At 41.0% G+C, this 15,376-nt stretch overlaps 1 protein-coding gene across 1 annotated transcript in view; it reads left to right on the forward strand.

Annotated features, from left to right (window-relative positions):
* The first annotated feature begins 4,437 nt into the window (after positions 1–4,437).
* The window catches only part of LOC133142441 (LIM/homeobox protein LMX-1.2-like), a 65,492-nt gene continuing 54,553 nt past the window's right edge, over positions 4,438–15,376 (forward strand). The window contains exons 1-2 of the mRNA XM_061263661.1: positions 4,438–4,534; positions 5,227–5,413. Coding sequence (XP_061119645.1) covers positions 4,471–4,534; positions 5,227–5,413 — 251 coding nt within the window. The 5' untranslated portion in view covers positions 4,438–4,470. The remainder of the gene's footprint in view (positions 4,535–5,226; positions 5,414–15,376) is intronic.

Genomic DNA, 15,376 nt, shown 5'->3' on the forward strand with positions numbered 1-15,376 from the left:
TGGGTTGTATAAATGGCATGAATCCATAAATGCATAAAGCCTCCTGTGAATGGTTCATGCTGGTAGCAGTGGGGTAATGGTATGGGAAATATTTTCTTGGCACACATTACACCCGTTAATACTGCCACTTGAACACCATTTTATTGCTGACCATCTGCAGGCCTTTATGGCCACAGTCTAGCCTGTTTTACTTCCAGCAGGATAATGCACCATGTCACAAAGCATGCATCATCTGGTCCCATGAACATGACAGTGACTTCAGTTTACTCCAGTGGTTTGCCTAGTCCCCAGATCTCAATCCAATAGAGGTGGATTGAGTTGGAAAGGTAGGTTCTGTCCATTATCTGAACCCGCTTATCCTGAACAGGGTTGCAGCGGGGCTGGAGCCTATCCCAGCATACATTGGGCGAAAGACAGGAATACACCCTGGACAGGTTGCCAATCCATCGCAGGGCACACACACCATTCACTCACACACTCATACCGACGGGCAATTTAGACTCTACAAACAGCCTAACCTGCTTGTCTTTGGACTGTGGGAGGAAACCGGAGTACCCGGGGGAATCCTACGCGAACACGGGGAGAACTCCACACAGAGAGGCCCCGGCCGACCAGGAATCGAACCCAGGACCTCCTTGCTGTGAATGCTACCCACTGCACCATCCGTGCCGCCTCTGCGTCAAACCAAGTGGAAAGGAATGTTCCAGTAGATTGTTGAAACCATGCCGCATGTATAGTTAACAAAATAAAAAGCCCTCTTGCACTTCAGTGTTTGTACACAAGAGGGCAACACGACCACAAACAAGGCCTGTTCCTGCCAGCAATGCTGGGACATATCCCTGGCATAGCATGCTGTCACCCAGTTGCAGCACAAAGGAACTAAAACGAGCAGGATTATGATGAGGTAACAAGAAACATGCTGTGCTACAGACGTACGGTCGAAGGCTATGTTATACGTATGTATCCGTATTTGCCATTCTCAATGTTGTGCTAGTGTAGGCCAATCCACTTTCATTGCATGTATGTGCGTACAATTGTGATAACATTTCATATTAGTGCGTTGTGTTTGTAAAATAACTGTAGTCTATAAATCTTTTTGTGTTGCATGGGAAATTTGTTTCGATGTGTCATTTATAAGCTATTTAAAATAACGTGGGTGTTGATCTTCCCAATGATAGGTATGTGTTCATTCTGAGGGCACTTTAATAACGATTCTTCTTCTTCTTCTTCTTCTTCTTCTTCTTCTTATTATTATTATTATTATTATTATTATTATTATTATTATTATAATAATAATAATAATAATAATAATAATAATAATAATAATACAAATAATAATAACGTAGCCCTACATTAATGTAGTAATAGAAGCAGAAGCGGTGCTGTTGTAATTATATGCATCTATTATGACAATTGCATTGATAAATTCCATATTATAAAAGTGATATATTTTGGATTTCCGTGTTCTTATAGGTCTAAATTAATTTGTTTCATATACCTCAAATTTCAACTCGTGTTTATTGTGGCGTTATAAGTGAATATATTCTTATTTGCGCGTGGAACTGTGCTACTTCAATAAAATAATATAATGGTATTAGAATAAACATTTTATCCGTTGTCACGGTGCCGACGTATCCCACTGCAATTAAGCATACGCCGCGAATAACATTTGTCAAGCAGCCGATGTCAAATATCATTTTAAAATGTTTTTAATTGTATTTGTGGAGGCTATTATACCAACGAATTTCAAAGATGGCCTGTTATTTTCCTTTGTCAGTCGTTTATGTAGAAAATGTTTGTTTTTAAACACTCGGCAATAATGAACAAAGTGTGTTCTCTTCATAAGTAGCTACCCTATACTGAAAGTATAAAATGTAAATGAAAATGTATTGCAATTTTAGCCTGCATCGTGACCCAGTGAGGAGACTTCCTTGCTATGCCGACTTAAGCATTTTAAATAATTTATTAGACTAACAGTTATCTTGACTTCTGTGATGACAGGTTGAATGCATGTGTGGTTTATTTGGCATTACGTTTTATCACTTGGATTTTCGGTGCGCCAAAAAAGACTCGCTGGGGTTATACAGCTCCGAATGTCAGAAGCAAATACACAGTAGGGAAAAACACCATGCTTGTCGGTATTTATTCGATACGGTCCGTTTCTGTTTGTATCACAGGCAAAAACGAATGACGGCGTCCCAATCCAGATCGCAGTAATTTCACTGCCTGTACAGAGCAATGGGCGTTGGAGTGTACAGGGCCTCTGTGACCGTAGGTTTAGCAATTGTAGAAAGGTCCTCATGGCGACGGATTTATATGCATCGCTTGTCAACCATATAGCTTTCACTGTTGTCACTTCTTTGCGTGACCAGGGGAATTATAGCTCCTCCAATATACCTGTCCGCCCCTCCCCACCTAATTTTATTATTTAATTTTGAATGGTGATTGTCTCGCATATTCTATTTTCCTTTTAATTTACAAACATGCGAGATTATCCTATCACACAGGTCTATTTATTTTCTGCATTAAGTAAAAAGTGGGATCTTAAGGTCTCTTGTTCATAAATTATCGTCACTAAAAACCAAATGCACGCGTGGTAAATTAATGACGGTCCCACAGATGAAAGCAACGATCCCTTTCACACACGGTGGATTTAGAAGCTTGATACATTAGTAATTAGTATAGTTTAAAAACATATTCGTGGTTCTTTTTAATTACTATTATTTTCAGCCTACTCTTCAGTTATAAATGAGAGCGCCTTTGAAGTAACGGCGCATATGAATTATTTAAAATATGAACATGAACGTTGATGATGTTGCGATTTATTTTAGGAATAGCATATTTCGAAATAAACCACTTCGTTAAATATCATGTTAAAATAATTATGTGTGGAATTATGTCTAGACAAGTAATGTGTGTGTGTCTGTGTGGATGAGTGTCAATGCCATCATTATTCAGTACTTTGTGTCTATATTGTTCATGACCATTGATGTTGTTTGGTATGTGGACATGAATAAAGCTATTAATATGTGTTTGTGTCTTTACATGGTCCCCTTGAAAATATAGGCTGCTATAGCTATTGTTATTTATAGGCCAAATGTTAAAATAATGTTCAAATAATAATAATAATTTTAAAGCTCTGGTGGCAAACGTGGTCGAAGAAAACCTTAGCCTATCTGTGTGCGCTGCGCTCGTGGTTATCTCTACCAATCGCCAGGTGCAGCGGGGGAGGCCCCCAGTCTGAGGCCATTGTAACAGGCACAATGCCACGAGCCATGGCAAACGCGCTTCAGCGATCCACGCGTGATTTCAAAGCGCTTCCTTGAAAAATACTGCACATTATTATTTAAAACAGGCATTACATTCATACAGTTGCCTCCGCAGTTCTGATTGATATCATTACTTATCATTGTGAATAAATGGCGACAAGTTCGGTTAGATTCATGCTAATCCAAATATTTGTATTTCTATTATTATTATTATTATTATTATTATTATTATTATTATTATTATTATTATTAGGCTATTACTACTGTTATTATTGTGAAATTATGACTACAGTAGAATTTAGCCTATTATTGTATTTGTTTTGGAGCAATATGGCTAAGCAGAAAAAAACCTATGCGCTTGTTCATTTTGCAGATGCTGAAAACAAAAAAGACCAGTTGGTTATCAGTTAGGCTACTTACCGTCCGTTTATGTACGGCAGGTTAAAGCAATTATTTTTTAATTAACTTCTCTGAACTGACGCATGTGTCTATGGTACTGGCGTTGCAGTTCAGAGGCGGAACGCTTCGTTCCACCGTATAGAGTGCACGAGCACTGCGCACCAATAGCATCCAAACGTCACTAAATAACCTTAAAAAGTGACGCTCACGGAGGAGGGGAGGGCGTTTCCATTCGCCACAATCTCGGCTCCGGACTCAAGCAGCGGGAATCTGTATGGCACATTAACTTCAGAGCTCACTTTGGAAACGTCTCGACTCGTCTTTCGTGGATTTACTGCGGACGCATGCCGCTGTTCGCGTTTTCGTCTGTCCTTTCCCAGCGAGGGTTGTAGGCTACTCCAGAAACGGAACTCAGCGCCTCGCGACGGCATGCTCTTCTTTTTTCCCAGCTCGAGGAAACATTGAAAGCAATCAAAACAAACTTGGCAGGTGACAATGTCAACCAAACAGTAAACCAAAAAACCCCCCAAAAAACAAAAACGGACGTTCTCTCAACTTCAGCACTCTGTGATTTAAGTTTAAGTAACGCACATTGGGTCTGTGGCGGACATTTTTAAATGTGATATTTTTGTATTTTGCATGCCTTCATACCGTATAGGCTACTTTCAGATATTGTCGTGGCCCATAAGCATCCGTTCAAGCTACAGATAAGCTTGTGACTGCACATTTTTTGGACATTGCAACAGGTCCGGAATCAGTGGTGGGACGCATCACAACGAGGGGATATTCCGATTGTTCTAAGATGTTGGACGGTATTAAAATTGAAGATCTCAGGTCGGGACCGGCTGCAATGGGAGCTATGCTTGGTAAGTGTTTGACACGAGTGTTGAGTTGACTGCACACAGCAAGTTTTATTTATAGAGAACGTAATACAATAACCATACCAGTGAAGATGACAATGCATTGGCTGACACAATTAATAGGTAGGCTAATTGGTATGCAAAATTAATATAATTATGTACAGTCAGGATTTTGTATTTAATTTCTTAAGCTTGATATTTACATTTTGGCTATACCTTCTGACTGCTCGAAACAATATGTATGGCCCAAGTGACAGATATAATTGTTTGATTTGCATTTTATAAACCACATTATACTGAAATTATCATCTTATTTTCTCGACCAAACACGATATAGCTTAAGCTATTTGACTCAATGCGCACATGACCGAACACAGATGGAATTGGCACAATTTAAGGCAAAGATAAACTCAGGCTGTGACGGATCGAATGCAATTAATTTCGTGGCTCCTGGCGCGAATGCAACACATTTTATTAAAAGCAGTAAATATTAATATTAATGTTACTCGCCTGTCGTCCCTGTTGCCTTTTTCCACCTTAAAATTGTGGGTCGTTTTTGTGTGCGTTATGTGATTATGTCTTTTTGAGATAATGCCATCTGTTATAGGCCCACTACAGTTTACTCCCTACGTTTTAAACTAGTGACAGCGCTTTAATTCGTTACATTGTAAGAGTTTTAAAATTTCGTATACTGTCAGGGACGGAGTGTCGTCACCAGGCGGTTTGCGAGGGATGCCAGCGGCCCATATCCGACAGATTTCTGATGCGAGTCAACGAATCTTCGTGGCACGAGGAGTGTTTGCAGTGCGCGGCGTGTCAACAGCCGCTCACCACCAGCTGCTACTTCCGAGACAGGAAGCTGTACTGCAAACTCGACTACCAACAGTAAGAGCACGGGTTTATTTCACTTCTTATTTTTCTTTTTTATTAATTTTGTTTTTGTGATTGTTTTTGTGATTTGTCATTTTACCTTCGACCACCATGTGAAGCCGTTACCTTCCCCACGCTTCTCACAAAATACAAGATCAATGTATTTTAGGAAAAAAGCACCACATTTAATATTTTTGGACATATTTAGTATATGCATCGCCGTTTGCTTATGTTTGACATTTATTGCGCTTCTACCTTAATCTCAGTTAGTTTTCTTTCATGTTTTAGATATTATACTGCAGTATTTCATACTTAGAGCTATTTTTATAAGTCACATAGCCTTCGCCACACGGGTCGTCTTACCACTATGAATTTCAGAATTTGTTAAGCATTTTGTGGGGAAATATGGAAATTGAAATTATATGAAATTATAACACAAATGCACGATATATATTTTAAAATCAGGTATTTCTGTTGTTAAACCACCAGGAATGATCAGAAACACAATGCCTCATTTCTGCAGGTTTCCCTGTTAGCTATTCATTTTAAACTCGACTTCACCGACCTCCAATAGGCAGCCAAAAAACCTTCATTTGTCGTATATATCTGACCTCTGCATGCTGCCATGTCATTCTTTGGTCTTCAGTCGTATTTGATCATTATAGCCTACATAGCTATTATTAAATGGGACCGAATACTGAATGTAGATACTACATTCTACAAAGTAGATAATTTTGGCCGTCGAGCTAAATTATAGATTATCCGAATTCATTGTTTGAATTGAAGTAGGCCTAATCCTCTGTCCAAATGCAGTACAAAAATAGAGTCATCTGGCAAAAGTCATACAGTGTAACGTGTTTGCAATGTTATTTTGCATCGTTTGCTCACCGTGTCCGGGTATGATTTGCACTGTGTGCGCGTAGGCGTGTAATTAATGGAGCAGTTTTTTTTATGCCTGCGTGCGTGGACGTAGGCTACAAAAGTAGAGAACCACCGCACGTGATTCTGAAACGCCACAAGACACTTAGCAACTGTATTTCTAAAGTGCAATTTTCTCTGACGGCTTGCGTATTCTTCCGATTTAAAACAATAAAATAAATTCAGAACATGTAGGCTGCTGCAAAGTAATGTTAAAGACATGTTATCTACTGTATTGTTTAATACCAATAACATACACACAATATTGATGTATTCATAAAACTATTTACATTGGAAATCTGGGCTCCAATAATGGACAATGTTTGCGGTTATGTTGTGCGTAAAAAAAACTCAATTTGCTTCTAGTTCTCAACCGACTCTACTTACGGTCGGAATTAAGATAACGAATAAAATTGGTTCAAACCCCCAACTGATGAAACCATAATCGTTACTGGTACATGAAAATAGAAGCATTTTTTGCTGTTCCTTATATGTATTTTTTTTTGCTGATACGAGGTTAATGTAGCTCATCGAAGACATCCTATTTGTCAGTGTAATCTAGATCTATTATTTTATTTACTTTCTTGGTGTTGGCTGTACACGGATGTCGTGAGTGACAGGGAAAATGTTGCAAAATATTGATGCAATTTTCTTCATAAATTACATTTTCAAGGTGTTTACATGATGATGATTATGTTTATTATTATTATTATTATTATTATTATTATTATTATTATTATTATTATTATTATTATGTAATGGGAGGGCTATTAATATCAGACATGAGTATTTGTCAATGGGGAAAGTTACATTTAATGACCAGTTCAAATGACCATTAAAGCACATGGCTTTGGCTGCTGTAAGATAATAAAGTATTAAGTATTATACATGTCCTGACATGTATAATGTGCATTGCTGTTACATGTATAAAGGCATACATACACTTGAGTGCAGGTTTTGTGTTATTGGTTATTTTGGCTCAGGCAGCCTGGGTGATTTGCAGACTGGGATGTCCCGTATCGCCCTCACTGCAAGGACACCGCTCATGGCTGTCACTACATTTTAGCAGCCTTTTGTGGTGGGAGTTTAAACATCGCCGCCTCAGTCACCGGGACATTGTCCCTCCCTGCCAGAAATCCAGCGGCAGACAATGAGAAACATCTATGCTTTTGCATCAAGTGCTTGTCCCTTTGACGCTGCGCTAGCTTTCACTCAGACTGACTGCAGACAGCGGAGGACGGCTCTGAGAGTTCCATCGCTGCCGCTGAAAATTCCAAATTCCATCGCCCCGGAGACGGCCGTGTGGGCTGACACAGGGGCAAACACTGCCGGGAACAGGCCTGTGAGAGGGCTTCTCCATATTCTTTTTTTCTGTGACTTGCGGTTATATATTGTTATCTGGACTACAGGAGCTTACTGTGTGTGTGTGTGTGAGAGAGAGAGAGAGAGAGAGAGAGAGAGAGAAAGAGATTCTGTCAAGGTATCACAGGGTGATAATATCCAAACATCACTTTTATCTCTTTTTCAGTACTAGCTACGGGAAATAGCATTGTTATTTTTACTGTGAATGAGCGGCAGGAACAGTACTCTCATATGAATGTTGACCTGCTGCATTTCTAACATTGCTGTGGCCGTAAATATATACATTCAGTGTGCGCTTTATTAGGTATTTATTCAACTTATTTTTAGACTTATTAAGTCTTCTGCTGCTGTAGCCTATCCACTTACAGGTTTGAAACATTGTGTGTTCAGAGATGCTCTTCTGCGTACCACTGTTGTAATGTGTGGTTATTTGCTTTGCTGGCCATTCTTCTCTGACCTCTCTCATTAACAATGCGTTAATATTTGATTTAGCTCCTTTCCCTGCAAACTAGAGAGTGTTGTGTGTGAAAATCCCAGGAGATGAGCAGTTACAGAAATACTCAAACCTGCAAAATCACTGAGATAATTTTTTTGCCCCTATTCTGATGGTATTTGAACATTAACTGTAGCTCCTGACCCATATCTGCATGATTTTATGCATTGCACTATAGGTAGGCACAGGTGTTCCTAATATAGTGCTCAGTCAGTGCACATGGACACTGCTGTAGGAGTAGATCATTTTATATATCTGAATCTGAAAAGGTCTATTCTTATTAATGTTTTTAGGTCATTTTTTACATTGAACTGAGTTTCTCCTTATCACCCTGTAATTTACTAATGTATTGTTCATGCACTATGCAGTCAAAAACATTTTAAAGCATTTTATTTGTAATATTATTTAAATATTTTTTCCTTTTTTTCTTAGGTGGCATATTTTGTGCTTTTACAAAACAAAATAATATTAAAAGATTAAACAAATACATAGGCAACCAAAATGCCTTGATCTCTACATTTCTTAATTAACATAATTATGGTTCTGCAAATAAGTGCTCAGTATATCTTATGAGACAAGGTAACATTCATTTTATATAACTCCGGTGAAGGAAAATGTAAGTTCTTGCTGTCCATAAAAAAGTATGTTCACCTAACGGATGTCTGTGGGAGAAGGAATACATATAATACACGGGACTGTTTCATTTTTGTGTTTTACATATTACAGTAACATCAAAATCGCCTTTTACCCTTGTAGATTCTTTTGAAAGCTACCAATTGTTTTTGACGTGGAAAACAGTGCAGAAAATACGCATGTGACTATAAAATATATCAAATTTACACACTGGCCTGCATTTATTGCTTATTTCAAACTTAAGCCGATGTCATTTTTTGTTGCGTTTGTTCTGTTGAACTCTGCCTTTGTAATGTCGCTGGCATGGCATCCCGGGGTGTATGTGAAGACTGGGGCGTGACTGTTTACTAAGCTACGTGGTCGACGTTGCTGTGCATTTAGCGCTTGGCGAACATTCTCTTTTCATTTCGCCCTGTGTGAGTCAGCAGCCCAGTTTGGCGAGGTTCCCTGTCCGCAACCCCTGCTGCCTGTCACTCACTGCCAGACTCCAATTACAGCCGCATTAAAACCAGCGCCACCTTCACGCTGCTTTTTGATGCATCCAGGCGAAACGGGAGAAAAGAAAGGGCGGGGTGTGCTTTTCAATTTTCCGTTTAAAATGTCTCGCAACCAAAAAGCGATAACTTTTGTTTAACAGCGTAACACACAGATTCGTTCGTGAAGCTTTCATGACGCCCGTCCTCGTCGGGCTGTACAAACTCTGGCTTCTGCCCGTTAGATCCGAAAACGGCTCACATGCGCCGCTCTGAAAAAAATGCAGAGTAACTCCTGAGATCGGGGGGACATTCCTTCACTACAGCGTCTCCGTCGCCAAACTGTAACATTGTTTATTTTCTCTGTTGATTTTTTTATTTCAGCATTGTTCCCTGCTCCAATAAACCACAGTGGGATAGTTTTCCGCGGCTCCTGTTAAAGGCAGTGTGTTTGTTTTGGAATAGCCTGTAGGTAAATTAACCTAGTTTAATACTATGCAAATGTCCACCGCCTCTGTGGTAGAGATATAAATCATTGTGGACCTTATTAATGTACTTTTTTTTTCAAGTTTTCACGTTTTTGGCCTTGTAAAGACTGGGGACTTTTCCCGTTTTGATTTATTAATGGTTATAATTGCTTATGTAGGCTATGAAAGGAGCCTGTCTGGCCTAAATATTTTATATTTATAAGCATTTCTTTTGTTGGATTATGGTAATCATAATATGTTACAGTGGAGATTTGGCAGTGAGAATTATGTCTTTGTGTTTTCATATGCACTAGACAAAGAAAATATACACATTTCTGTGAGAGATTAGTTAATTAAATGCCTGAAAAAGATTTGTGTTTTCACAGTCATCCACATAACCAAGTCTGTGTATGTGTGTGCATATGAGTGTGGATAATTTCTTTACATAATTGCGCTAAGCAGACCATTTACACAAAGCTTGGGATTATTCCAGAAATCTTGGTAATTCTCCACAATTTCCTTTCATCAGTCTAGAAATAAGTAAGTACTACGTTCAGCGTTCATTTAAGGCCTTTTATATGGCGGTAGGTGTGAGGAGCAGCCGTGATTGGCGCTACTGGAGTGCTCTCTGTTTGATGTTGATGATGAGGTGTGATTGCTGATGGCGTAGCGCGGTGGTGGGATGGACAGAAACGCTGCTGTGGAAGAGTGTGCGGGGCGCTCAGGTAGCGGGAGCGCGCCGTGTTGTGTTGTGTTGACTCGCCATGGCAACCGGCTGGGAGCCGCAGCCCGAGTGGCGGTGGGAGACGCCAGGCGAAATTGGACGTGGAGCTGAAGGGGAGGCCCTCCTGGTCTGAAACCTGCTCTTTTTGGCTTACATGGATTTCCCCCCCCCACATCCCCAGTCCCCATCACTGCCCCAGGAACTGACCCGAGATTAACGATATATACTGTATGTTACAAATGGCACTTTCTGGAAAATGGTAGATCAGTAGATATTCACTGTCAGGTGCACCTTTTCTGACTGAAGAAAAGACACACACACACACACACACTGTCTCTTGCTCTCACTCCATCTCTCACACACACACACAGGCCTGTTATTCCGGTGATTAAACAAGCAAATCAATCAGTATTACAGGAGGACACATTGGCTCTGGTGGCTGGACTGAGTTTCAGATGTAATGGCCCACATGCAATTATTCCATTTAGGAAAAGAAAAGTAAGTCAGTTTTGGCAATGTTGTTGACCATTTTATTTTCATAGCATTATTGACCTTTGTGTGTGTGGTGAGGGGTGTAGCTGGTCTTTGTAATGTTACATAGTTAATCATCAGAGTGATGGAGTGAACGTTTTGCCAGTGTCTGCTCTTCCAGTGCTGTTTCGTGCTAAAGAGCAGCAGTGATGGCAGCAATGCTGGGAAATGGCCTTTCATTTTCATTTCAATCAGTCAGTTCATCCGTCATTATTTACTTAAGCTTCTTGCATATTTCATATTTTTCATGCGTGCAATGTTTTTTGAGTCCTGCAAGTTTAATACAAAAAAACCTGCATTAGTGACCCATACCGCAGTACGCATTTCTGTTGTACATCTGTTGTACAGAGAGCTGGAATCTATTGAGCGTGGAAGGTCGAAACTCACCTCAAAAACAAGTTACGTTCCACCGGCTCACGAGCCAATGGGAAGGAGGTCTCTAAATGGGCCGGGGGGGGGGGTGATATTTTTCAACCTCACAGAAAAAAAATCCCGCTTGCTCTTGCAGGGGAGGGTGAGTTAAAACTGATTGGCCGTTAATGTGAGCAGGATCCTATGTGTGCAGTGGTACAGTACACCAGTGTGCTGATGGGGGCTCTTTTCAGGACCGGGGCTGTGGCATCCCCATGGGCCACTTGTTGTTTTTTAATTAGCCTGGCTCAGGATGTGGGTGCGTTAGTGCTGACAGGATGGGTTTTTCTGTATGTTTTTCAGATCACCACCCCCCCTATACACACGCACACACACGCATATACACACACACCCTGGGTAGTGCTTACACGCTGCAAACGTCGTTGGTGGGGGCTGGTTGTGTTTGACTTTAATCTCATCGAATATTGGATGTTTTTGTTGGGGGGGAGGGGGGGGCATACGTCATTACCTTAATTCTGCTCAGAGAGGGTTCAGGTCCCTGTGTTTGTACAGTCCTGGCCTGCCCACCAGCTTTGTGAGTCTTTTGCAATACACATTAAAAATAAGATAAACTGCCTTTAACCTGTAACCTGTCAGTCACTGTTTGTCAGCCAGGTTTGGCTAGAAAATCCAGAAAATCCTAAATCCATCTATGTACTGGGTCTGGTAACGCTCTTTTTTTGTCAAAATCGAAAGGCATTGGAAAAGACCATAGTCACCCAAAATGTGGTCAGGCACACTGACCATTATACTTGTGATTAACAAGAAAAGTCATGGGAAAATTGTGGTGCGGCTTTGGTCTCTTGAGAAAAATGAGTTATGATTTGTGCTAAACCAAAATCCCAACCTCCTTAATTTTTGATGTAACAAACTTACGAGTTCAAAGAGTCGTTTCCTGACCAGACCTTGCTAGCTCGCTAGCGGCTTGGCTAAGGGCCTGGATGCCATGCTAGAGGAGGGACAACATTCAAGGAAATATAATGGGGTGGTGTTGGTCTCGCAAGAATGAGAGTTACGATGCATTTCCTATGAAAGCGAAACTTCTTCATTGCTTACATAACTGAGGAGTTTAGTTATGGTACGTCTGAGGGTCTGAGTGGCAGGTTATAGAAGATCAGAACCTTTCAAAGCGAGACAAATGTGATGGTTGCTAGTGACATTATAATCGGGGTTGGCCACAGCGTTCTGACTGTATGCAGTTTATCCCAGTCTGTCTTCAGTTGGTTCTGCAATGAGGTCTACTGCAACGGGATTTTACTTTGAACCTGACCTACTCATGTCTTCCCATCAGACAAATACCAGGGGTAATCATGTAGGAATGGGATGTTGGTACCACTGCTTTTTGCCTTTTGAAAATAAGAAACGGAATAAGCTCAGCAGTGATTAGTATATAGCTGTGATTAGTATACAGCAGTGGTTAGTATATAGCAGTGATTAGTATATAGCAGTGTTTAGTATAGTATATATAAATTCATACAGAAGATACCCACCAATTGCTGATTGGCCAAATTCCTACTCTGTCATCCCTGACAAATATGTCATGAGAGGCAAACAATGAATCAATAAAGAAACTTCTTCTTTTTTGTTTCTTTATTTTCTGAGAAGGCAGGTTCTTATGATTCTCTTTTGGTATGTATTTATGATTTGTAGCAAGGTTACAGGTTTGTCTAGTTAACTTTCAGCATTTACAGCTTTAATGATAACTGAGGGCAATTCACTTATGAGTGTCTGCTAATATACTATTCTTTTGCATCATTGCTACATAATGTCCTTTATTAAACTGAGAGTACTGTGTAAAATGCATACAGTACATTAAAGATGAACATTTGTGGAGGCACAGGCACAGGCACGTGTTTTTAAGTGGCTGTCCGGTGTGCTAAAATGTCCTCACAGTGGTGTGGGTGAAGACGGCTTAAGATGGATTTTAAATACAGTGCCCCATGATTCTGGCACCTGCTACAGAAACAAGCTTATCTTTCACACTTAATTACACTTTATGCAATATTCAGAGTTTACTAGAAACCCCAAAAAACAGAGAGTTTTTCAAGTTCTTGCCTTGGTAGTCAGTGTTTTTATTTTACTGGTGCGTGATTGTTTATGCTCCTACGTTATGGCCAGGGCTCCCCTGTGAAAGAGACAGATATCTCAGTGCAACTCTCCTGGATAAATAAGGTTAGATAAAATAATTTGAGGACATGCACACTAAAAACAATTCATTCACTTGCACGAATAAAAAGAAATGTGTCAGTTTTATTTCTTAAATAAAGAAATGTGCTTAATTAGGCATCCTTTCATTTGCCCTGTTATTTTTCCCTTACTCGTGCGGTGTAGGTCAGTCAGTCCAATGATACAGCCCAATCAATTTTAGACTAAATATCTCTCTACGCTCTGCTCTCATGGCTGTAGTTCACCCTTTGTTGGTGTAATGCCCTGTGGAAGTGGCTTTGGCAGAACGCGCCTGCCAAACCGTTGCGGGTGTAAATGTGATTTGTGCACTGCCTGTAACGGAATGAGCACCTTTTCTGCCTCTGCTGCGGTGACGTTGCTGCTGGATTCCTGCAGCTGTCAGCATGCTTGCGTCTGCAGGATTGTTTCCTGCTTAGTCTAATCAACTGTACGTCGCTCTGGATAAGAGCGTCTGCCAAAATGCGATTCAATTAAAATAATAATGTTTTGAGAATTTATGAAAGCACAGTCCTCACGTCCTGTCCTAGTCTCTGCTAACCTTAACCCCAGAGACTTAATCCCTGGTCCTGGAGAGCCACGGGGTCTGCTGGGGTCCCCAGCCTTGGTCCTGGAGAGCCACAGGGTCTGCTGGGGTCCCCAGCCCTGGTCATGGAGAGAAGGTTGCAGGTTTGATTTCCAGACATTGATTTCCATTGGGCCCTTAACCACCAGTTAACCTGAATTGCCTACTTTCTGAATCAATGACTTCAGCAACTCTGAATGGGGCTGCAGCTATTCCGGTCCAGGTTAAAATATATTAACAGGGCCTCCCCGTTTATGTTGTAACAAATTAAAAATAGTTAAACCCCTATCCTCGGTCCCCTCAGGCATGGGCCCAGAACAAAGTGTCGCCATTGTACACCCCCACCTCCCCCATTTGCAGGGCTGACCGTGAATATCCGACTGTATGGTCAATCTGGATAACAGTATCAGCTTTGGAAATTAAGGGTAGCGATCATGATTCTATATCTAAACTATCACTTGTTTTCATATGTAATCATACACTTGGCAGCGAAAGGCTGAGTTTGGAGCGGTTCCTGACATTCAGTTTTGCCATGTGATGCTTAAAATAACACCCTCCCTTCCCCTCCGAAAGGCCCAAACGGGGCTTCTCGGTGAGTTTATTATCACAAAACCGCCACCCGCTTTTGACCCGCTCAGCACCAGAGATTCTTCCAGAAAGGGAGAAAGTGGTGCTTGGAGGACAGACCCAAACGGCAAACTGAGAGCGGCCCAGCGAAATTCACGCCCCTCGGTCTCCCTCCTGTCTATGAGCTGAAAGTGCTCAGTGTTAACTAAACTATTATGTTGTGCATTTCACTCAGACGGAGTGCTCTTCACCCTATTTTGGACCCCATTTTGTGCACCTCTGTTTTGAATTAATACTGAGCATCTTACTGTGTTCTATCTTTCAGCATCAAAGCTCCAAATTCTCGAAGGTCCACAGAGAAAGTAGGCAAACTGTTCGTAAAAAAAACCTAGGCGAGCTGAAAATGAACTTTAAATGACCGTTTAACTTTGTACTGGTTATGGACAAAGGCAAAGAAGGAAAACAGCTTTGGATCTGAAAAAGATAAGTCACCGATTCTGCGATTCAGCGGGGTAGATGGGTTTAGGGGCCTTGGCAGTTGGGTGGAGGACTTCGGTGGTGCGGGGGGAGGGGGGGGTTGGCGTGACCGTGCCATCTCCCACCTGTGCCCGGTGGTGTTTGCACTGGGGCTGTTAGCACACGCGTGTGGA

The sequence above is a fragment of the Conger conger genome, chromosome 12, assembly GCF_963514075.1.
Source record: "Conger conger chromosome 12, fConCon1.1, whole genome shotgun sequence".
Classification (NCBI taxonomy): Eukaryota; Metazoa; Chordata; class Actinopteri; order Anguilliformes; family Congridae; genus Conger; species Conger conger.